This window comes from Barbus barbus, assembly GCF_936440315.1.
Source record: "Barbus barbus genome assembly, chromosome: 17".
NCBI lineage: Eukaryota > Metazoa > Chordata > Actinopteri > Cypriniformes > Cyprinidae > Barbus > Barbus barbus.
In genome coordinates, this window is record NC_136745.1 from 2512334 (window position 1) to 2537099 (window position 24766).

The 24766-nt window shown below is 37.8% G+C and overlaps 1 protein-coding gene across 1 annotated transcript in view; it reads right to left on the bottom strand.

Moving 5' to 3' along the window:
* Positions 1–15160: 15160 nt before the first annotated feature.
* LOC306883041 (iron-sulfur clusters transporter ABCB7, mitochondrial-like) overlaps positions 15161–24766 on the bottom strand; it is a 42445-nt gene continuing 32839 nt past the window's right edge. The window contains exons 15-16 of the mRNA XM_079438106.1: positions 20931–21038; positions 15161–16171 (exon numbers count right to left, since the gene is read on the bottom strand). Coding sequence (XP_079294232.1) covers positions 15956–16171; positions 20931–21038 — 324 coding nt within the window. The 3' untranslated portion in view covers positions 15161–15955. The remainder of the gene's footprint in view (positions 16172–20930; positions 21039–24766) is intronic.

A 24766-nucleotide genomic window follows, 5' to 3' on the forward strand; every position in this document is an offset into this window, starting at 1 on the left:
TTGTTGAAGAATTCAACTAGTTTAATCTAGTTTAATTCTTCTCAAATGAAAGGTATTTTCATGTTATGAACAACTGAGTTAACACACATTAGATGCAACACATTAAAAACTACCATTATGATAATGAGGATAAGATTGATGATGAAATCTATATTAATGCAGCAAGTCGTGGCGTTGCTCAGCAATTATAAACTATGATTACACTGTATCTAGTGGCACAATGCATCAAAACTGAAACATTCCCATTAAAATGAACACAGCAAAAGCTCCCATCTGCAACACTGTTTACATGGTACAGCATGTGCTGTCATACCGGACAATTCTACACATAAGTGATCAATAGAGTTTAACTATAGCATATTGCTATGCTAACAAAGCAATACTCTAATAAGCACAAGAAATAAATAGTGCATAAAGAAAACACTGTAAAATAATGAGTTTTAGTTTTTAATTGGATTGCAATTTTTAACTTTCAGGCTTAAATTGTCATTGTCAATGTCAGTTTATTTCTAGAGCACAATTTAAAACAACTTGAAGTTGACCAAAGTGTTGTACATATAGACACATTTAAAACAACATTCAAAACCAAGAGCAACAGATTTGACAGATATAATGGTGCCAGTGCGTGTAAAGATTTAAAAACAATTAAAATAATCTTAAAATCCATTCTAAAATGGACAGGAAGCCAATGAAGAGACATTAGAATTGGGGTAAAGTTTTTGTACACTCAACAAAAGTCTCGCCGCAGAGTTTTGCACCATTTGAGGTCGAGAAATAGACTGTTTGTTAATTCCTACATAGAGAGAGTTGCAGTAGTCAAGACACGTAGAGACAAAGGCATGAATTACCTTTTCAAAGTCATTGCCAGAAAGCCAAAGCTTCGCTTTTGCCAAAAGCCTTAAATGGTAGAAGCTAGATTTTACAACCAAGTTTATCTGTCTATCAAACTTAAGGGAACTAACAAACAGCACACTACGGTTCTTTACAACCGGTTTATGAAAGCAAGATAAGTGCTCTAAATTGAGATTCTGAATATCATATCCATCAGAAGGCCTAAATACAACAATCTCTGTTTTGGATTCATTTAAATGTAAAAAGTTCAATGACATCCAAAATTTTTGATCATTTAAGCAATCCAATAGAGGTTTTAGGCCATTGGAATCGTTCACTTTCATTGGCATGTATAATTGCGTGTCATCTGCAAAACAATGAAAAGAATCACCATGTTTCCTAAAAACCCAATGGAAGCATATAAAGAGAAAATAATAAAGGAGCTAAAACAGACCCCTGTGGGACACCAAACTTGAGGGGGGCTGCAGCAGAGGAAAAAAAAACTCCAAGACTAACTGAAAAACTTCTGTTTGACAGATAAGAAATAAACCATTAAAAACCATGAAAATATAGTTTCTTTCACCATTTCTCTACACTTGCAAAACTGCCTTAGATGCCTAAAAATGCTGTCTAGGTAGGCGGCTAACTAGGGTTTCGGACCGAACTGTTGCCATCATTAGCGCTACTGAACTGGGGTTAATGTGTGTGTCAGACTAACAACGGGGAACAAGAATTGAGAGAGCTGTTATTAATACAATTATGATTAAATATGCCACGTCTTACTGATTTTACTTTCTACTGATTCATCAATGAAAGAGTGTGCTCTACAAATGAAGAAATTAAGACTTTAATAGAAAATTAATTGGCGGCGCTGAAGGCGTCGGAGCAGATATGTGGATTAATAATGAATAAAAAGCAGTTTTCCTTCCTCCTCTTTCGCTGAGAAAACCCTGTTTGGATCTGGAGCTGTGTTTGAAATGTCTCAGGTCCAGTGAGGTAGTGCCAGTGAGGTGGAGAAATAAACCCTTGACAGGTCCCAGCGTGCCACCGCATGCTGATGACAGCCCTGTCTGCTAGCTGGCCAAGAGTGAGTCTACAAACAGGTGAAAGCCTCGCTGCCTACACTGAGAGATGAGACACGCTTTACAGGAGAGGACGAGGAGATATGAGGGTATACGGTGCAATCAGACTCTGAAATCAATGCACTGTTTTCTCTAGAACTTCCTGGGGCACATGTGAATATTCTTTACATTAAACCAGCAAATATGAGGAAGCAAATCACATGTTTTAGTGACAGGTGCTGTTGTTTGTGAAGTGGCTCATTTCAAATGCGATACTGCAAGTGACTGTTTGTCTCAAACATACCAGGAAAATCAGGCAGTACAAAAATACAAAATAATGCATTCTTGAGCGTTACTTTTGACTATCCATGTGTAAGCCTGCCCTCGGGTAATTTCCTTACGTGTGCAGTTTCACAGACATTAAGAACTTTTTTCAATGCGACTGGTGCTGGCAGCTGTGATAGAAAATGTAATATTATGTTGTACAAAGCATGTGTCTTGCGTTGAAAGAGTTTAAAATGATACAGGCTTCAACCTCATAGAAATCCAAACATCCTTCAGAAATCTCTGCTCTGAACTAGAAATGATTTGAGGCGCAGATCATTTGAGTCAAAGGACTTCAAAACATGACACCGTCAGCCTCTCTGAGAATAAAGGAGTTTAAAGCTTATCATCTGACAGCACTTTAAACACACTAAAACACTTTCCTGCTGCTGCACAGTACAATGCATCACATTATACTGTAAGATATACCAAGAATATACAATATTCGGTTACACTTTATTATAACTAATAACTACATGCACTTACTATATGGTTAGGGTTAAGATTAAGGTTTGGTTTAGGGCTACTTGCACGTACTTATGCATAATTAATTGTTATCATAATAGTATACGTGTAACATGTTGATTTAATAACATTAAATAATGTTTATTTATGCAATTTTCTTTTCAAAAGAACCTTATTACCCCTAAAAGTACCTTATTTACCACTAAAAGAAGCAAATTAGTACCTTAAAGGTTCACATTAATACCTGAAGAGTATAAATTAGCACCTTTTGAAAGGGTAACGCCCTGGTGACAGCTTTTGTACCTTTTTTTCTGAGAGTGTATGTAATAATTCTGGTTATAACATTTTTTTTTTAAGTAATGATAGGATTGTCCTTTGATAATGCAGCAACATGAAAACGTCTAATGAGAACTTGGATCTTTCTGATCTGTATGCTTTTATGAGTAAACGTTTTGATGGTTTTTGGCTTTCCACTAATCATACTTTTTAACGCACTGAAAATCTTTCCAAGTAAACCATATTTTGCATTGATTCTTTTTGCTTGACACCTAATGACATATGAAATCTAACTTCTTAGCTTCATAAATTGACCCTACAGTGGCCTGATCCTAGTAGCCCTGAGTTAACAGCCCAGATCTTTTACCATTACACCATCATACCAACCTTTGAAAAATTGGATGAAAGAGACGAGTATGAAACATTGCGACTCATTTTTGTGTTTAAAGACGGCCTCTCTGACCCACTCCTGCGCTCCAGCGGCAGATCCTGAAACCAGAGCCGGCAGCGTAAGAGCCGAGAGACACAAAGACCGTAGTGTCACTGAAGGCCACTGATGATGGGGGGGTTGGGTAATGAAAACGCCAGCACACAATTATAGATAAAGGAGGAGCGCTTTCTGAGAAGCCTCTATATATTATTCATGTAATATGTCTGCATTCAACACTCATTCTAATATATAATGAAATTTGTATTCTGTTTCCGTAAATGATTTTTTTTACCACAGCTATAGTCCATTACACTGCATATCTATTCCAACCTAGGCTCACTGGAAAAACACACCGGTCATGACATTTTGGCAAGATATTACGTTGCTTCTTGCACAATATGTGACCATGCCCTTGTTTTTATATGTTGGTAGGCACGTATTGCTGTGTTTTTATTACATTGGGACAGGTACGTATCGCGGAGGTTCAGAATTCAAATGTCCAGTGAGTGTCGCTAAAAGGGTTAAAGTTAATCTTTTTTTAATATAACATACACCAAACCCAACCTGATAGTGTTAACAAAAGCAAAAGTGATTTAAAACACATTCGCTAATGCAGCCGTGTCATTTCAACTAACTTCTATGCGGGTTTGAATCTGAATCATAGCTTCACAGGATTCATACTGGAGCACTTCACCGCACAAGTGAACTAACACAAAATTTGAAGCAACAACAGAATGCTCTGACTTTGTGAAATTATGCTACATAAACCACATCTGAATGAAACAAAAACAGCAGATGCGCTGAATGAGACGTAATTTACTCTCTGACAGCAGGTGGCGCTTATGGAACAGCAGCGATACAGCTTTTCCTTGGTGCTAAAATCAAATTCAGTTTTATCCAAAGCAGATTAATGTGAATCTGCCAACATTTTATTGCATTGGTTAAACTGCAGTTGGGATAAAAGGTTTATCACATTAAATAGACTGTTAAATCGTTAAAATAACATACTAAACCCGATCCTAAACCCAACCGATAGCGTTAGCAAAAGCACTTCACATCACAAGTGTACCGGGTGAGCTACCAAGCATGTTTACTCTGTCAGAAAGCCATACATACTACATGGAGCTGGTTATGTGATGTGAACATGAATTAGTTTACAAATCATGTACTATAGTCAAAGTGTTTTAAGGTCAAAACATAGCATTGTTCAAGGAACTGCATGAAAATAAGACTTTATTAGATTCTGCCTCTGTAATCAAGTTTTTGCGAATAGCATTAATTTAAGCTGTAAAATTCTCCCTACATATCTCTATAGTTAGAATTGGATATTAAAAAAACTCAACTACTAATGTTGATCACGTGTTTTTATACTCTTTGAAGATATAACTATTAATAGTGGAGAATTAAATGAATGTATTACCAACAAAACAATAAGCCCAAAATTCCACAATTGTGTTTGAATTGAGAAAATCTTTTGGCCATAAATACTTCCTGCTGGCCATTAAACTTTCATCTTTAAGCTATTATTTAATTGAGTTTTGTTTTTGTTGTGCTTGCTTAACTTCAACAAACTGCTCTGGAGATGTTAGTAAAATGTGTAAAAAAAAAAAATAGGACGAATCTCTACAAATATGCAATTACAACGATATTTAATGTGAAGACTTTTAGACAGTCGTGATTTTGCCTCCTGTTTTGACGTTGCACCTGCAGTCATCTCTATGTGAATCAGCACACTGTTGACGACTCTCCGAGTCGACTCGCACATGGCTGGAATATGATTTCATCAAAGAGCTCTTGACCACAGCCACTACAGCCCAGCAATTTACATGTAAAAAAAACAGCTCCATCAAGAGCTACTTGAGCCGAACAGCTCTGCTTATTCAGATGTGTACTACCACACTACATTATCACATCAGAAAAGAAACAAACAGAAAGATGAGTGTGTTCTGTACATTATAGTATATTTAAACCAGATACAGCGTGTTCCATGCGCATGGCATTTTAATATGCTTTTAAATGTGAGGGAAGCAAAGACAAGAACTTAACTGTGTGCCAAGAACGAGTAGAAAAAATGTGCTGTGTGCCAGAAAGAGAAAGTATACAGCTTTCCTGAAGGGTTTACTTACACTGTAACAGCACCACAAATACTACTAGAACATGGCTAAAAACCTCAGGACACCATACTTCTCAAAACACAGCCAGATTAAACATGTGACAGCTTGAGGCCATGTTTTGAGACAAGATCCCCAAAACTTCCATCTACATATAAAGCTCAAACCATCATGCACAAGAATGCCATCTAGGTTATGACTATACACTTTCTATGTTGGCAACTTAAGTTCTGAAGCTGCAATACCAAAAATGCAATCTAGGTAGGCACCTTACTAGGTTTTGAAACCACGATGCCCAAAAATCCAGTCTACTCTTAAAAATAAAGATTCCCAAAAATAAAGATTCTATGCCATAGAATAGGGGTGTCAAACTCAGTTCCTGGAGGGCCGCAGCCCTGCAGAGTTTTGTTCCAACCCTACTCCAACACAAATACTATGCAGTTTTCAATTAAGCCTGAAGGACTTGATTAGTTGGATCAGGTGTGTTTAATTAGGGTTGCATCTAAACTCTGCAGGGCTCCGGCCCTCCAGGAATTGAGTTTGACACCCCTGCCATAGAAGAACCATTTTAGGTTCCCCAAAAAAAGTTTCAGTGAACGAACCATTTCTTCTTGGTGTGAAGAACATTGAAATAATCTCAAGAACACTTTTATGCAATGGAAGGTTCCATGGATGTTAAAAGGTCTTCAAGGAACTGCAGATGCCAATAAAGAACATTTATTTTGACTGTAGGCAGTAGGGATGTGCGATATCTCATCGTTTGCGATATACCGGTAAAAATTCTCCCAACGATAAGAATTAGTCTTCCCGCGATAATAATGATAAAGTCTAGGTGTTGACATATATGTCGATTAGCATTGCATTATAAATATACTTTCCTAATAAAAATACCCAAGATTGCTTGAAGCACACATCTCCGTTGTGCATTTTATTCAGCCATAACTGGATACCTTTGTCCATATTAGGGATTTCCTGGAGCGTCGTCAGTGCTATTATTTCTGTGATGCATGTGTAGTTTTTGCGCAAGGGTGCCCTCTGGCTTCCAGTATGAATTAAACAGCCAATACATTACGTGTGTACTCAGTAATGCTCACAACACCCTATTTTGGGTAAAAATAGGAAAGATAATACTTTTCTCTAAAGAAACAGGATTCCCTGAATTATCGTCATTGATATCATTATCCCAATAAATACCAGAAATATCGTGATATATTTTTATCCCATATAGACCCATTCCTAGTAGGCAGCTCCCATGGTATTTTATACTAAAATGTCTAGAAAGGTACATGACTGGATCTTGAGACTACAATGCTTTAAATCTAGTTTGGCAGCTTGCTAGGTTTTAAAACCACAATGCCCAAACATGCCATCTAGACAGTTCACTATGTTTTCAGATCCCGATGACCCCAAATCCTGTCCAATTAGGCAGCTCTACTGAAGCATTCACTTACACTGCAACACCATGACAAAAGCACGGCTAACACCTAAAACTCTTCTAGAACAATTGCTAACATCTCAGTTCTGTCAATTAGAGGATGATATCCAATCAATGGGAATACATTTTTTAATAGGCAAAACATTAACTAATGTAAATTTCTGTGTGATTTGATTCACAGGAGAGCTGAAACGCTGGACTGGCTCACGAACTTCAGACTCAGGAGAGCAGATAGCTGGAGCTATCAGTGTGTGGAGATCTCAGGAAGTCTGTAAAAGCATGAAAGGATGATGTGGCTCAGTCCCTCAGGAGAAGCCTGAGCGCTCTCCCCCTCCAGCCATGAAAAGCAATCAAGAAGCTGAACAATCTCCCATGGACCTCACCTCGCTGTTTAATTACAGCGCAGCAGCCTGCCTCACTGAGCTTATCCACGGTCCGACAGAAAGACATGCTGCAATATATGTCTCAAACATTGAAAATCACAGCTGTCGAAAAATGAAACTCATATGCACGTCATAAATGTAGTGTGGACAATGTGAATTATGGTTGTATATGGTTGAAATGATTGGTGGGACTATTTGGATTTTCTAATGACCAATGTATGATTTTAATAATCAGAGAGCAACTGATAACAAAACAATAGATAACAGATAGATAACTGAGATATATAATGTATATACATATACAGCTGATAACAGATCAGATCATTGTTTGCACACTTTTTCGACACTCTATTTCCCTGTTTAATACTATAAAGCTGCTTTGACACAATCTGCACTACATAAATAATGGTGACTTGATCAATCATAGCTAATACAAAAGACTGCATTTAAATGTGCATGCATTTTGCATAATATTTATGCCAAACTTCATTTGAAACAGAAATTGCAATAGTAGATGAGCCTGTTGGTAATTTTAGGAACTGACCAAAATTTGGTTCAGTAGCCACATATACGATTTAATATTGACAATCTTAAAATGACCAAATTACAACCGATTAATCAGCTTTGATCTCACTAATTAACACATACTTGGTTTCTGTGACTCATCTAGGTAGGTTCTAGCTACATAATCACTTAGCAAAACTGTTATTGTAATGTGGATAACAAGGGATTTTTGCTGCCGCAGTAGCTTAGAGGTAAAGTAGCTTTCAGAAATCCCTTAGGCCGAGGTCTTTCAATTAAACGCACAAAAACAATACACTCACAACAACAGCGACAACACTAGTTCAACTCAAATCAATGCAAGCGAGCTGTTTCAAAAAGAGATGCGTGAAAAAAACAAACAGTGGAAATAATGAGTGAAATTAGAAGAATGCTGCGTAGTGAAGGATAAATCAGAATTCAGCAGTGGAATTAAAAATAATAGAGAACAAATACAACGTGTGGAGGGGAAAAAAGAAAGAAAAATGGATGCATTACAGCCGAGACTCCCTATTATTTCACTTTAACAAATATCTTTCGAGTGCAAATCATAAATCTCACTTTGGCTCCAGGTTCAAATACTTCATGATGCCATCTGGTCCCCTCAAAAAACATTCATCCTCATAGCCATCATCTCTGAGGGCATTGTTGTGAAGACCATAGAGAAGAAAACCAGCAGACGTTATGACTAAACGCTGGAAAAAAGAACGAAAGAAGAACACTAGTCCATTGATAGACTTGTGACTCAGTGAATGAGCGGCACAGATTGGGCTGACAAGAGTGCTCAAAACTGCCAACGGATTCAGTCGGAATGTGATTCAGTTCTTTTATAAGACTACAAACAAACAGTCGTCACAGATGATCAGATCTGCACTCACACCAGATTTCAGGCCCTCCGCATAATTCCTAAAATGCATCCTGGATCAAGTGTCTTTGACACGTCCTATAGTCTCCCCAAATCCACTGACCCCCTTCCCGGGTGTCTCAAACAGAACCTGGACGGTCAGCGATGGTCAGGAGTGATCACTAGGGTCTGAGACCATCATGTCTACAAATACTGCCCAAGTCAGTCAATAATACTCAGACATGAAAGTGTTATTGAAACCTAAAGAACTTGAGGTTGATAAGACTGGGTAGGCAGCTCACTATAGTTTTGAGCTATGATAACCAAATATGATGTCTAAGCAAGCAGTTCACTTACAAGTGCATGTGATGCCCCCCAAATAAATACTGTCTAGGTAGCCAACACTTTATGTTTTTACACTAAGGCTCCCAAAAATGCCCTCTAGATAGGAAACCATAATGCCCAAATAGTAAATGGTAGGCTGCTCAACTAGTTTTTTTGATACCATGGTGACCAAAAGCATCTATATGAGCGGCTCTCGAGATCATGATGTTCCAATGAGACTATGGTGTCCAAACACGCTGTCTACATAGGCAGCACGCTAGGTTTTAAAAAGCATGCCCCAAAACGCTTGGTTTTGAGACAAGTGTCAGAAGTAAGCAGGGCTTCATGAACCCAAAAGTAACATTACTACACACACTATGAACACCTCCTCCTCATCATCATCATATCTCATAATACCAGCGCGCACTGTGTTGGAAGACTCATGCAATGCATGCATATTGATAAAGTGATGCGTATTCATCCGTATCTCATGCAGAACGGCTCGCCAGATGACTTACCCGTTCCTTACGTTGCCAGATCAGTGCCTGTTTCTAAACGCCGAAAGCTTTGAACGCCAATGAGCTCGTATGTGGAAATAATTTCCGTGATCAGAGGCACTTGTGCATGTTTTCTCGCGCATCCCGGGCCTCTGTCAGAGAGCAGGTGGACGCGCCTCCTGTCAGAGATGGAGAACCGCGCTCCTCTATCGCTCCATCCCTGATGACAGCAGCAGCGTGTGTTAAAATCTCCGCGGAAGCGCTCTCCTCAGCTCCAGCACGTCTCCATCTGTGAGTCAGGAGCTGGATGTTGCCATTGTTCCGCGCTGTGATGGGTGCAGTCTCGTTGCGCGCTCGGCTCGTGAGAGAGAGAGAGAGAGAGTGCGCGCGCCCTCGGTGACGTGTACGTAAGGGGGAGGTGCTACAGGTGAAAAGGCCAAAAAGTTTTATTTTTCCTTCCTTCAAAACGAAATGTAACCATATGCACAGTACATACTGTGATTTCACTGGTTCATATTTCTAAAATCGGAAAATTACGCATCATCTGATTGGATATACATTTTGCAATGCTGGGCATATTTGTATTCGTTACTGATTTCAAATTGCATGACAAAAAATGTAGTTAGTAACGTAATTGCATTACACAGTTGTGACCCTGGACCACAAAACCAGCCATAAGGGTCTTTTTCTTTTTTAAATGAGATATATGCTTAGATGAAACCCGAATAAATAAGCTTTCCATTGATGTATGGTTTGTTAGGATAGGACAATATTTGTCTGAGATACAACTATTAGAAAATCTGGAATCTGAGGGAGCAAAAAAATCTAAATATTGAGAAAATCTCCTTTAAAGTTGTTCAAATGAAGTTCTTAGCAATGCTTATTACTAATCAAAAATGAAGTTTTGATATATTTATGGTAGGAAATTTACAAAATATCTTCATGGAACATGATCTTTACTTAATATCCTAATGATTTTTGGCATAAAAGAAAAATCGATAATTTTGACCCATACAATGTATTTTTGGTTATTGCTATAAATATACCCCAGAGACTTGAGACTGCTTTGGTGCTCCAGGGTCAAATTTTTATGTTATATACTGTATCTGACTACTTTTTGATTACTAACATATTATTAACAACATTAACGTCAATGTTTCCAAAACTGGGGTCAAAAAACCCACTGGCTTCAAATAAAAATATGAATTCATCAGTTCATCAGTAATTGATGCAATGTTAAAATGTTGAGAAAATAGTTTTTAAAATTGAAATGATTTTTGCAAATCCAGTGGTCAAATGCTGTTTGGCCTCTCAATTTTCTGTGTAATTATATCCACCGGACTAGAGACTGATCTCTGTGTCAATGTCCACAAAACTGGACGACTTTCTGAGTCTATATAAGCAGAAGACTATTTTAGAAAGGAATTTAAAAGATGAAAAAGAAGAATCAGGAGGATCAATAAATTCAGAATAATGTATTGCTATTGTGTAAATAATATTTAATCATGTCATCAATAAAAAAAAAGTTTGATTAGTATTTTAAAATGTAATATAATCAAATTACAAAACCCTTTATGCAATCAGATCGTGATCCATGTAATCAGTTACTACCCAACACTGCATATTTGTATGATTCCAATGTTTTTAAAGATGTCTTTATGCTTATAAAAGCTGCATTTATTGGATGAAAAATACTGTAATATTGTGAAATATTATTAGAATATTGCCAATATTAATATGAATAATAAGGCCTTTAATCTAAGCCCCACATCCAGACACACACTATCCTTTAGTACTCTTTTGCATCAAAAACTGCTGTAAAACTCCCTAAATCCTATCCATTTCAGCTGATGGAGCATGAAACCAGAAAAATATATATATATATGTATTAGTCATCTACAACTGATGAAAAATGGGTTGCATATGTTCAAAAGCAAAGCAGTGATATTCAATCTGCATTGTTGAGCAAAGCAGTATATTTGTGGTGTTGGAAGCTGAGGTTAGTGTCTCCTTTTCCATTGTGTGATTCCCAGCCTACGTGGAGACATTATCCTGGTAAACAGTCAAATATAGTCCTCATTAAACTCTGATCTCTGGAAGCAGCACACACACACACACACACACACACACACACACATGGACATCTGTCGATGGTAAGGTTCATTTGGCCTTCATCACAAACCAGCACAAATAACAAATGCTTCTACAGTTAAACCGCTTCAGCTTCGTGTGATACGCTGCCAAACCAAACGGAGAGGACCTTACTCTTCCTCAGTTTGTACTGAACACACAGTTGCAAACAAGTAAGAGTCAACCCCACCAATTTATTTATAAAATATCATAGGGAAATATTAATCATTTTTGCGTTTTTTTTTTATTGATTGAATTGGAAATAGTCTCAAAGCAAGCAAAAACATACACAATTGTGTTAAAACCCAAGTTTTTCTGTTCTTCTTCATATTTCACAGATCCAAAAATAAACACTTTGTCAGTGTTTTCAATAATTAATAGGACAAAGCTTTTCCATAATAAATGAGAGTATTCTCTGGGTGCTGTTTACAAACAGAACAATATGCAATCTGTAGCAATATCTCTCTTTTTTAATATTAATGATAAATGAGCTTCTCTTATCTTCTTAGTAATTAAATATTTATTTGGAATCAACAGGATCGTCCTCCAGTGAATATTGTAGATACAATTTTCCAATAAACTATAACATTTGGGATTATTGCACAATTACGTTAAAGGGTTAGTTCACCCAAAAATAAGATGAGCCCATGATTTTCTCCCCCTCGAGCCATCCTAGGTGTATATGACTTTCTTCTTTCAGATGAATACAGTCAGTTATATTAAAAACTGCCCTGCCTCTTACAACTTCCAAGCGTCAGCGCCTGTCCTTCACTTTGAATAGAGTGACATCAAGCATTGCTGAACTGAATTGTGGGTCTATTGCGTCTCGTCACTAGCGTTTTTCGCGGCAGAAGTGGAAAACTTTTCAGGCACCGACGCAGGCGTCAGCCAATCAGATCGCCTTATGCAAACAGTGCAGACGCCAGCCAATTCCCACACGTCTCCTCTTGGCTTATATCGAAATCCTCTGACATTTCTTCTTCACAAATCCTGGTTTTGTGTGTCTAATTCGTGACCGGTGTTTTGCTTTGCTCTCCTCTGTGCTTCCATGTTCATCACTTCTCACCGGAGCTTACGCTAAATCTGTTTACATTACATTCACTCGTATGCCTTGAGAGTGAGTGAAACATGGGCTAATTTTCATTTATGGGTGATCTTTCCCTTTAAGAAATAAGAAATGCACTGACCTACTCGTAGCAGGGTCTAGAGATTGTAAAATATAAGGATTTTCTGAAGCAGTCTAATAATTCCGGTGGGTATGGCATCAGAAATATGAGAAAACGACTAAGAAATCCCTCACAGGTTATTCTCAGGCCCTCTGCGTCACATAACTGACTCGTGAACGAAATGTCTGCTTCAAACCAGAACTGTTTTATACACAATATCTCTGCTGTCCCTAATAAAACATTTATGAGAGGTTGTGCTTGTGCACCACTGACCGGACGAGAAGGCCCTGCCTTTGCAATCATAATGTTGAAAAAATAGCTTATTTATCTCAATTTCAAAGCAACATATTTAGACCACCATTTTCATCTATGCAATGTTTCCGATTCGAATGCATGACCTCATAATAGCAATTAAAGAGATTAACTCCAAAATGAAAATTCTATCATCATTTACTCACCCTCATGTTGTATGAGTTTCATTCTTCTGCTGAACATAAATGAAGACATTTTAAAGAATAAACCCCTAACAAGTTGCCGATAGCCACTTACAGTGCTTCAATAGTATGTTTTTTTCCATGCTATGAAGGTCGATGGCTGCCAGAGACCACCTGTTTTGAATTCATGCTGTTTTGAGTCCTATAATACCTTCTGTATTTGAACAATACTCATGCTATTGCGTGGCTACTCTGTAAAAGTAGCAGGAAATGTCATGCATATATAAAATACAGCTGGATATATGAATAGCGCCTGATTATAATAAGCAACAATATCGTCTAAAGCAGTCTTATGCAATGTCCCGAATGACGGGAATGTAAAAGCAGAGCATTTTTCTGTTTTTTAAAGAAACGTCAAAAATGACTGCGATACTGACGCACATTAGTTGTAGCCTTGGCCACGTCACACAGACCCCAGCTGAGTGCAGCAGGATTTGAGGAAGGCCGCTCTAGTTAAGGCACTTGTAGATGCTGAGAGCCTCTTATTTCCTTTCAAACAGCATAAAAGCTCGCCCAGGCTAAGACGTCGAAGTGGAACTCAGGCAACGCACTCGGGCGCTCACAGAATGTCAGAAAATCTCAGCCGCTAATGCAGAAATTTACAAAGGATATGAATAAATCTGAATATGCATGCCATTTGTCTTGTGCTGTAGGTTGGGTGTAAGTCGGGCGGGTTTCTCAGAGGCAGGACGTGAGCTGGGCTGAGGACATTCATGAGAACAGCTTGAACAGACATAAAGAACGATGTGTTATTTGTGCGGCTCTCACAAAAGCTGAGAGGGGGGCCTCGTCAGGCTTTTATGCGCCCGCGGACGCCACAATGGAAAACCTGCAGATTCCATTAGTGAAAGACAAGTGAATGTACCAGAGTTCAGCTCATGTAACGGGCATGATGTTGTGCATTCAAGAAAAAGCTACATGAAAGAAGCTTACATAATTAACTCAAATCAGACTACAAAACATGGCCTGTAATTACAATATATTGTACATTATCATTTCCAAGAACCCTTGCCAATATTTGCATGCACTATTTATGTCTGATGTTTACCATGTCACGGTCATCACAACGCTTTCTCTCTATGAAGTGCAGTTTTTTCCCTCGTTTATGGAGTGCATCTTTGCTCAGTAAACATATGGATTCCAGCAGGTCACTTTGATTAAACGCACATCTGCTGTAATATTATCGTGCGTCGCACAGCTCATATCAGCACAATCAATCATTAACCGAGATGATAGAGATTCATCAGACCTATAAACTTTCACGAAGACACTTCAGCTTAAAATACAATTATTTGTAATTGTGTTATTGTGAGTCAAACACAGATTTAAATTAAAATCAAAACGGTAAAATAAATAAATCTAGAGATCTAGTTCTTTTAAATGTATTCATTTGTAAACCAGTTAAGTACATAATGACTCGTTCTTATTAACGTTTTGACTTGACAAACAATTTCAGGTTTAATATCTTTCCTGACTGCTGTGCTGACATACTCTTCCTTTATCTGTCACCGGACTCATGCTTTATTACACTATATTGAACGGGCCAGAATACAAATAGAACTAGCCAACAAGATATATTAACTGAATGTTGTTTACCAATAATACACCATATCAATAAACTGTTGGCAAACTGGAGAAGTGTCCAGTGTGCAAAATAAAATAAAATTTAAAATAAAACTGGAATATCACAGGAAAATCAGAATCCCTATTATATTTCTATGTTATAACCTTAAAATAAAATAACTTCTAGTGTATCACATGGTATAACAGTCAATATGAGAACCATATATCATGTCAATCCCATACTTCATTCAGTATTTCAAGAATACACACACAATAAAACCAGTGTCCCATTTTACCAGCATTTATTCTTTAAAACAAAACTGCATCTCTTCTTATTCTTAAAAGACATCCTAAGTTTGACAAACTGCTTCCTCCCCATGAAGTTCTGCCTTTTAATAGTTGTTTTTATTCGTTACAATGAACACCTTGACACTTCTTTTACAAAAGTCACAAATATCAGTAAAATATATATAGTAAATATAGGTTTTCTTCACGTACGAGTCATGTCATTGACCCATTCATCTCACACTCACTGATGAACGAATGTAATGGAGCAACACACATTACATCTCTCAGATACACACTTCAATACATTCACTTTCACACTTCAAATCTGATAAGCAGAAAGAAACATGCTCTCAGACACTTGAAGGAGGAAGTTTTATTTAATACAAATTGTTAAACATACTTTCAATGATATCTCATTCAGATTTGGTATAAATTAATGTTGATGAGACAAAATGTGCCGGTGTTCACAGAGAAATCTCCAAATGGCCCAGACATATCTAACATAATTCAACAGACGAAATATCTATTCAATGATATGTGCACTATACAATGCGCTTCTCAAAAATATTGCATTAGTAATATGTACATATGCATAATAAAAACAACTTACAAGAGTTCCAGAACACATGGACAAATCTATTAAAACAGGTTCAATTCACTCTGACAGCATGTGAAAGTAAAGGCATGACATTGGCCCTTGAGGTGAAGGAAAAATCAGAAAGAAGGATGCCGCTGTCAGTTCAGGATGAAATAAGACCCCTGACTCCTCGCTGTGACCCCAGTCCAGGAGAGCTCAGCAGGAGCAGTTCCCGCAGCCCTTCACGCTGTTGAGGACCTCCTCCTGCAGCTTCTTGCGCTCCTCCTCTCTCTGCGTCAGGCGCTCAGCCGTAGGCTCGGGCCGGCCCACGGCGCTCGTGTTTCTGTTGTTCTGTGTGTTCCACAGGTCTGCGTACAGACTGCCCGGCGTGCTCAGCAGAGCCTGATGACTGCCGCGCTCCACCACCTTCCCCTGCGTCATGAGCACATGAGAGAGATCAGTCACCACACAACAACATCATCCAGTCTCCCTCAGCGTGGAAACACAAGCTCAAGTGCTTCTGACACACAGGGCTTTCAGATAATTGTGACCCTGGAGCACAAAACCTCTCAAGTAACACGTATATTTGTAGCAATAGCCAAAAATACATTGTATGGGTCAAAATTATACATTTTTCTTTTATGCTAAAAATCATTAGGATATTAAGTAAAGATCATGTTCCATGAAGATATTTAGTAAGTTTCCTACTGTAAATATATCAAAACTTCATTTTTGATTAGTAATATGCATTGCCAAGAGCTTCATTTGAACAACTTTAAAGGTGATTTTCTCAATATTTAGATTTTTTTGCTCCCTCAGATTCCAGATTTTCTAATAGTTGCATCTCAGACAAATATTGTCCTATCCTAACAAGCCATGGAAAGCTTATTTATTCAGCTATCAGATGATGTATAAGTCTCAATTTCAAAAAATTGACCCTTATGACTGGTTTTGTGGTCTAGGGTCACAATTACGACTTAAAGGGACAGTTCACCCAAAAATGAAAATTCTGTCATGAATTACTCACCCTCATGTCGTTCCAAACCTGTAAGACCTTCATTCAGCTTCAGAACACAAATGAAGATATTTCTGATGAAAACCGAGAGCTCTCTGACCCTCCCATAGACAGCAACCACGATCAACGCACAAACGTAGCAAGGGCATCAATAAAATAATCCATTTGACATCAGGGGTTCAACCATGAATAAATTGTTATTGTTTTCTATTGTTTGCACAAAGTATTCTCGTAGCTTCGTAAAATTACGATTGAACCCCTGATGTCACATGGATTATTTTATTGATGCCCTTGCTACATTTGTGTGCGTTGATCGTGGTTTCATCAGAAATATCTTCATTTGTGTTCTGAAGCTGAATGAAGGTCTTACAGGTTTGGAACGACATGAGGGTGAGTAATTCATGACAGAATTTTCATTTTTGGGAAAACTACACCTTTTAAATGCTTGCTACGGATAGGAAAAACAATCAAACCTGATCAGATTTGTGTTTGCATTTTTTTTTTACAGGACTAATGTTTCGGAGGTAGTGTGTAAACTTGACTGACACAATGCGAGGTCGTATTCACTTTTTAGCATGCAGAAAGTTTGGACTCAGTGTGCAAGGACCCTCGGGAAAACATTTAAAAACCTACTGTACTTTGTATTAAATAAATCAAGTAATCCTCATTTTAAATGTCTCATTGCATCCCTTTATTGAGGAAAAACTAATTATTTGATACATTTTAATTGTTCTTGATGCGCTCCTAAATTTTTCAAATTAGGAACACATGTGCTCCTCGGGAAAAATTAAGCACTAAGCCTAAAGCTTGCAGTCTGTATCGAATGCAATGCAATAAAAGAATCAGTGCCACGCTATAAATGAAAAATGTCTTTGTTTTTACAAACAGAGTTATGTCAGGTAATCAGCAGCATGTCACAGATGCCATGCATGCAGCGTAACATATTTGGACCCCAGAATAATCATTTAACTTTCACTGAGACTTGTTAAGAGCATGTAAAGTTAACAATAATTATCTATTTTTCCGCCAGGGCCATCGATGCATCGCAAGAAGAAAAACCTCAGAGCGTTCATGCAGGCTCTGCTTTGGGATTGTTTCAATTATTCAGCATTAAGCCTGGTTTCTTTGATTGATGCCTTGATATTCAGCAGCATAAAGCCTCCTGCAGTCAGACCGACTGAGCAGCTGCATCCAAATTGGAAGAACTGGGCAAAACAAGAGATTCAGGGCCATGCAGGGGCACTGACAGAGAGCCTGTGTGTAATGTTTGAGAAAGGTCTAAAGAGAGCTGAGACTCGGAGCGGGATGCGGCGGTGTGGGCGTACATGCAGCACTGCCTCTTAAAAGACTGCCAGCAACAAAGCCAAGTATGAAATGGGCTCGCACAATGACAAGTCAACCAGTCTCCCGGCTGTTTGCTAGATACTTGCATCAATTACGACGGCACTTTTGCCAAGCAAGCCTCAAACCCTGCTAGTATTTTTAGCAGCCGCGTCACTGACAGCTCAGATTGCTGTAATTATGACCCATTTTTGATACACAACAAAATTTGCTTCTGTTTCTTGGATCTGAGAATGTCATGTTGGTTGGTGTTTTTTTCCGGCTGCAGCTGCATCACGTGCTCCACCCCCCACACGCATCCAGATTGAAAAGGTCTCCACACATGGGAGACAAACAAAGGTGGTGTCGCTGAGCGCTGGGCAAAAGGTATTTCCACTGTTAATGAGCTCAAAATGTAACGGGCCAGCCCCCACACGCTGCCCTCTGCTCTCACACGCTCGCATCTGAAGCATGCATCAACCTGCATGTGTCTGCTACAGACTGAAGGGATGCTAAAAGCACAGGCAATTCAGTACTAAGTTAACAGGGGGGTGCAGCCTTAACAGTAACACCACCTTTTTTCTCAATGCAATTTTGACCTGGTGAGACTTATATTCAAGTGCAGCTTTTCTTCCAGAAAACACAGTTTTTAGGAATCTGATTACATATAACCAGTCACTACTGTGCAGTACAGACATAATGAAAACTGGAACAGACTGTTATGAGTCCTGTAGCAACAAACTCTGGTCCTTTTTCCCCATGAAAACACTGAAGTTGATCCAAAAAGACATGAGAAAATGCAGTATGCCGCTGACAGACTCCACACCCATTTCAAGGGCAACTCTGGAGGATACAGACATCGTTTCACAAGCTCCTTTTTACCAACAGACTGGATCTCAATAGCAGAACAATATACAAGGACAGCAGCGAGAGAGAGCTTTCTTCATCATTGAAATCAAAGAAACAATAGAGATGTTTAAATGAATGCTTTTTACCATCTATGAACGCCATACACATCAGAAACTAAACTGATCACTTTCCATGTAACAATCCAACAATGACCACACTATGACTCAGGGCCAAACACTATAAGTGAAGGATGCTAATGTTTCCCTATAGGTCCCTTTCACACGTCTCACATTAGGCCTTCAACACGTGTCATATGCTGCTTTGACCTCCACGTGAAAAGACAGAGTTAGAGAAGGCCATTTTACAAGGTTGCAGTTACGCCTGCATGCGTGGTGACAGAAGAAACACAAACTGCATCCCAGTGTAAGTGCATGTCATTGTCTTTCTATAATAACCTGAAACAAGCAAACATATAAAGTGAACCTGGATTCTTGCAAGCCACCCAAAGTCAGTGTCGCCCACAGGCTGACAGACACAATAAGTGAGTGGCACATGAATGTTGTTTTGCAAGCTGCATCAATCTCTCAATCAATGGAGATATGTGAGCTTTTGTTTCTCGTCTGCTACATCATATGTCGACCATACAACTAGTACACAAGTAAAACTCAATAGCCATTATACATGGATGAATCAATCCACTTTGACTTTCATCATTGCCCACGTTTTGACATCAGAGGAACATACATTGTGTTTTCCTCACTGTGGACTGCATACAACCAAACCACATGATTAAAAGAAGTGGATATTTATACTCCTGTATTATCGTTTTAACATGCACACTGTTAAGTAAATAATAAGGACTTACTGCAGGGTTGCACAAAACAAACGTTTACCACTGAATGAAGATATTAGGACATAAGTACTGTAATTTTATGAGAAAAAAAAAAAGTTTATTATGAGGGTATTTTAGGGTAAAGTGTATTATTGGGGTATTTTATTTTACAGTGTTATTACAAAATATTAGTGCTGTCAAACGATTAATTCACATCCAAAATAAATGTTTTTGTTTACATAATGTGTGTGTGTACTGTGTGTGTGTGTGTGTGTGAATGAGAGAGAGCGAGAGAGAGAGATGAGTGTGTGTGTGTGTGTGTGCGCATGTTTATGTGGTTTATGAGGACACAAATTTGTATAATGACATGGGTATGACAGAGGTATTACAATATGAAGGTGGTTTATGAGGACACTGCCTATGTCCCCGTAATTCAAAAGGCTTAAAAAAAAAACCATACTAAAGTTTAGGTGTAGGGTTGGTGTAGGGCAATAGCACACACAGTTTGTTCAGTATAAAAACCATTACGCCTATGGAGAGTCCCCATAAACCACAAATATATATATATAAAAATCACACACATATGCATGTTTATATTTCAGGATATGTTGTTTATATATTAAATATATTTACATTTAAATTACATGAATATAAATATTAAATGTAAATACTTTCTAAATATATACTGTATGTGTACAATATCACAATCATGGGTATTATAATCAATAACCACTATTAAATCATTATACTCGTATTGAATTTCTATTATTATTATTATTAACACTAAAAGAGATTTGAGTTGGTTCATGTAAAAAAACAGAATTATTTAGTTTTTGTAAATAAAGTCAAATTCCTGTATTTTGAATGTATGCATCATGCAGCCCTATCTCCTTGCATTGTAACTTGCCATTCAAGTGATCTTTATAAACTCATCAGTAGTCATTGGCTGCCCCTCAAAAGGTTGTCAAAACTGTTTGAACTTTGACCTGGGAGTAACACTGTAGCATTGAATGCATTGCAAAATGTTGAAGTGAGTCTTTATAGTTGTGCTTTTTGGCATTTAAGGTGATATTCTTTCTCAAGGGAAGATGAAAATGATGCATTGGCTTGCTAAACATGATTTCTGGATGCTACAGCACCTGTCAGACACATTTACAGGTTTCAGACGAGCTTACCTGATTTAGTACAATAATCTCATCTGCATCCACAATGGTGGACAGCCGGTGCGCAATAAAGACAGATGTTCTGTCCCTCACCATATCCTTCATGGAAGTCAGAATATTCTGGAAGGAAAATGAGGCAAGAAAATCATACTGTGTTTGAAAAATATTGCTTCTCTTTTATCCTTCCTCCTCTGAATGAATCTGCAAGGCTGAGAAAGTTTTGGTGATGTTTTTGAGATGTTTCATTAAGAAGCCGCCTGCCTCATGACAGCAACATTCCCCTGCAATAACCAGGATTTATATGAGGACCTTCTGACAATAAGATGCATTAAAACGCTGTCGAAAGCCAACCGAGTAAACACTTCCTTGACTATAAGAAGGCATAAAACCTCCTGAAACTAAAAAAGCTTAGTGTAAATATCAACTGAAAAGTGTTCTCAAAGTAACAGAGGAAACCCAGCAGCTTTCAGCAGAAATTCAATATTTAAAGATCAGTTAGTGATGGTGGTTCGATCTACGCAGCTAAATAGTGTCAAAACTAGGCAGATAAACCAAATAGGTTTAGATTTTCAGAACACATAAGGAGCAAAAACTAGGGATGCACGATATTATCGGACCAATATCAGAATCGGCCGATGATGGCTTTAAATATAAATATCAGCATCGGCCCGTTACGAAAAATGATGCCGAACTGTCGTGCCGATAAGCAACTCTTTTGCTTTAGACCATTTACAAATGTTAAATCATAATTATATAATCACTGCATTTTTTTTTTCTCAGAAAGATGCAGTGGTAATCTTAACATTTTGTTTATTTGTAGTTATTTTCAAATCTTCAATGTACTGTCATTATAAAAGACAGTTCATTATTGTTTAATTCTAACAAATAAATTCTTGTTTAAAACCAACCAAAAATAAAAATAATTATATATCCGTATCGGCCAAAATGAGTTGAAAATTATCGGCATATCGGAAAAAATCCAATATCATGCATCCCTAGCAAAACTATTCTCAGTCTAGCAATCTCCAATAGAGATGGCTCAATACCATAATTTTGGCTTCGGTACGATACCAGAATGTAATACCTTGGTATCAACACTAAATCGATACCACAGGTGACAAATAACCAGCCTCAAAAGATAAGTGCATTAAAAACTATTTTATTATTAATAATCATAATATGATAAAAACAGATTAATATCTTAATACCTTTGTATCAAACTGTAACAAAATACCTACAGGGAAAATAGGTTACATTTTGATGTTAGGGGAATAAAAATTGGCATCATTGATGTGATAGCTATGATGACCTCGTGCATTTAACAATAAAATACCGAATTGAGCAAAATTATGATATCGTACCGTTTGAAATATAATATATACCGGTACTTTTCCAGTATACCGTGCATCCCTAATCTGATTGGCTGGCATTAAAGGGATAGTTCACCCAAAAATGAAAAGTTGCTGTTAATTTACTCACTCTCAGGTCATCCAAGATGTAGGTGACCTTATTTTCTTCAGTAGAACAGTCAAGACAACTTTTAGCTGAAACTGTGGTCCTTGGTGATTCATAAAGTGCAAGTCAATCGTTACCAACATTTGAGAGTCAAAAAACACATCACTAAATGAATACCGTGGCTCCTGATGATACATTGAGGTGTTATGAAGTGAAATTATCGGTCTGCGCAGGAAACTTATGTAACATTATTACCTGTAATCCAAAGCCTCAGGCAAACAGTCTGGATTGATAGCTGGTTTATGAACTTATGATCCTGTGATGAAGAACTGATTCAGTGCTCCAGTTCCTCCAAGTCACGACTCGGACCCGCCGATATGAGCATATGTGAACCGAACACTTAAATGAAGGGCTGAAATTAAAGTTTTTATGGTTCCTCATTGTATACGTAAAAAGATAAATTGATGAAAACATTCACTTATTCACTTAATATGCTTTAGACTAGGGGTGGGCGATATGGCAAAAATATTTCTCATTCATGCTATTTCTTTTCCAAATATATCACGATTTTAATCAATTTTATCACGATTCTTTGTTCTTTTTATGCCATCATTTACTCACACTGAATTAGTTTCTTCTGCTGGAAATAAATGTTATTTTGAAGAATGTGGGTGACCAAACAGTTGCTGGTCCACAGCGGCTATCAATATTTTTTCCTACTATCAAAGTCAAAATGGACCAGCTACTGTTCAGTTACTCACATTCTTCAAAATATCTTCTTTTGTTCAGCACAAGAAAGAAATCAATACAGGTTTGGGACAACATGTGAGTAAATAATGACAGAAATGAAATTTTAGGGTGAACCTAGATGAGCTGAACACGTCTAATATACAGGCACCCATCCGTTTTTCACTCAACTGTTTACTTTCATTTTAGACATAACCAACTGTGATTATATGTAAACCTTGTGTGTTTTCACAGTATTAGTGCAAAAGATAACTTAGTCCATGCACTGTTTTAAAGGCTTTTGTACGCAGAAAAAGCACACGTCAGAACAGCACGTGAATTAAATGAAATGTTTAGCCAGCAAGGCTTTAAAGCACATGCAAATAATGTACTTGTGACTGCGAATAAGTGCAATGTTCTGTCAGACTAATCATACCGCTGAGTTAACACTGATGTGAATGTATATTTATAAACATTATATACAGTATATAAAAAAACCTTGCTATGTGTACTACGTTACGCTAACTGAGACTTGTTATAGCACTTGCATACAGGGATGCTCCGATCAATCGGCTGGAGATCGGTGTTGGCCGATAATCACATTTAATGACTCGATCGGTACTCACTACACTTGGCCGAGCTCACGAACCGATCGCTATGACGTTTCGAGAAACAATGAAAAATACGCTATTTGTTGTGTATGTTTTGCATGATGATATGATGAATGGATGGTTAATTTTTAACCGCAGATTTAGTGATGTTAGAGCTGATGTGCACATCACTGCGCACGCGTTTGCTTTACTCCTTTCAAACTTTATCTGGAATGTCACCGTTTCTGTCAATGCAACTCCCCGATCAGGCAAACATGCAAATGAAATCAAATTTAAATGTATTAAACATATACTTAACTAAATATATGCCAATATTTTCTGTAAGATAATTAGCCAATTCTGTTTAAATGAAGGACTGCGGAAATGAGTACACCCTAGATTTAATTCAGCAAATGTATAATATTCTAGTCCTCAGTATGTCCTCCAGAACTTTAAGTATACTGCTCTGACCTTCTTGGCACTGAGTGTACGAGTGTCACATCTGTCCTGTTTATCTTGGAAGACGAGCTCCTTAAATGCTCTGGTCTTTAATGGGGAGTTTAGCTCAGCTCGCCTCTACAGAATACCCCACAGCTGCTCGAGAGCGTTACAACTGAGTGAAATACATGTCCACTGAAGGAGTTTCACCTTGGGAGAATGAATATCTTCATTGTTGTGCTGAAAAAATGGCCAACAATGCAGGGAATGAGGGGAGGGTAGTTTTTGTATTCCATCACACAGTAGTGTGTGAATTCATGACAGTATTGATAAAGCAAAACTTCCTCACACACTTTAAGAAAATCTTGTTTTGCGGAATAATTTTGCTGAAAAACAGAACCCTAACATGTCATCTAAGTAAAGAGTAATTGTGAACTCATTCATCCTGTGCACTGTACATTACATCATTGCATGACTACGTAAACAAACTAGTGAACTGAACCAGTTAATTCAAACAAACTGTTCAAAAGAATCGGATTTCTCTGTTTGCCTGAGGCTCTGGATTACAGATACAAATGTTGAAAATAATGTTCAGTTTCTTGCTCAGACCGATCATTTGGCTTCATAAGACCTCAATAT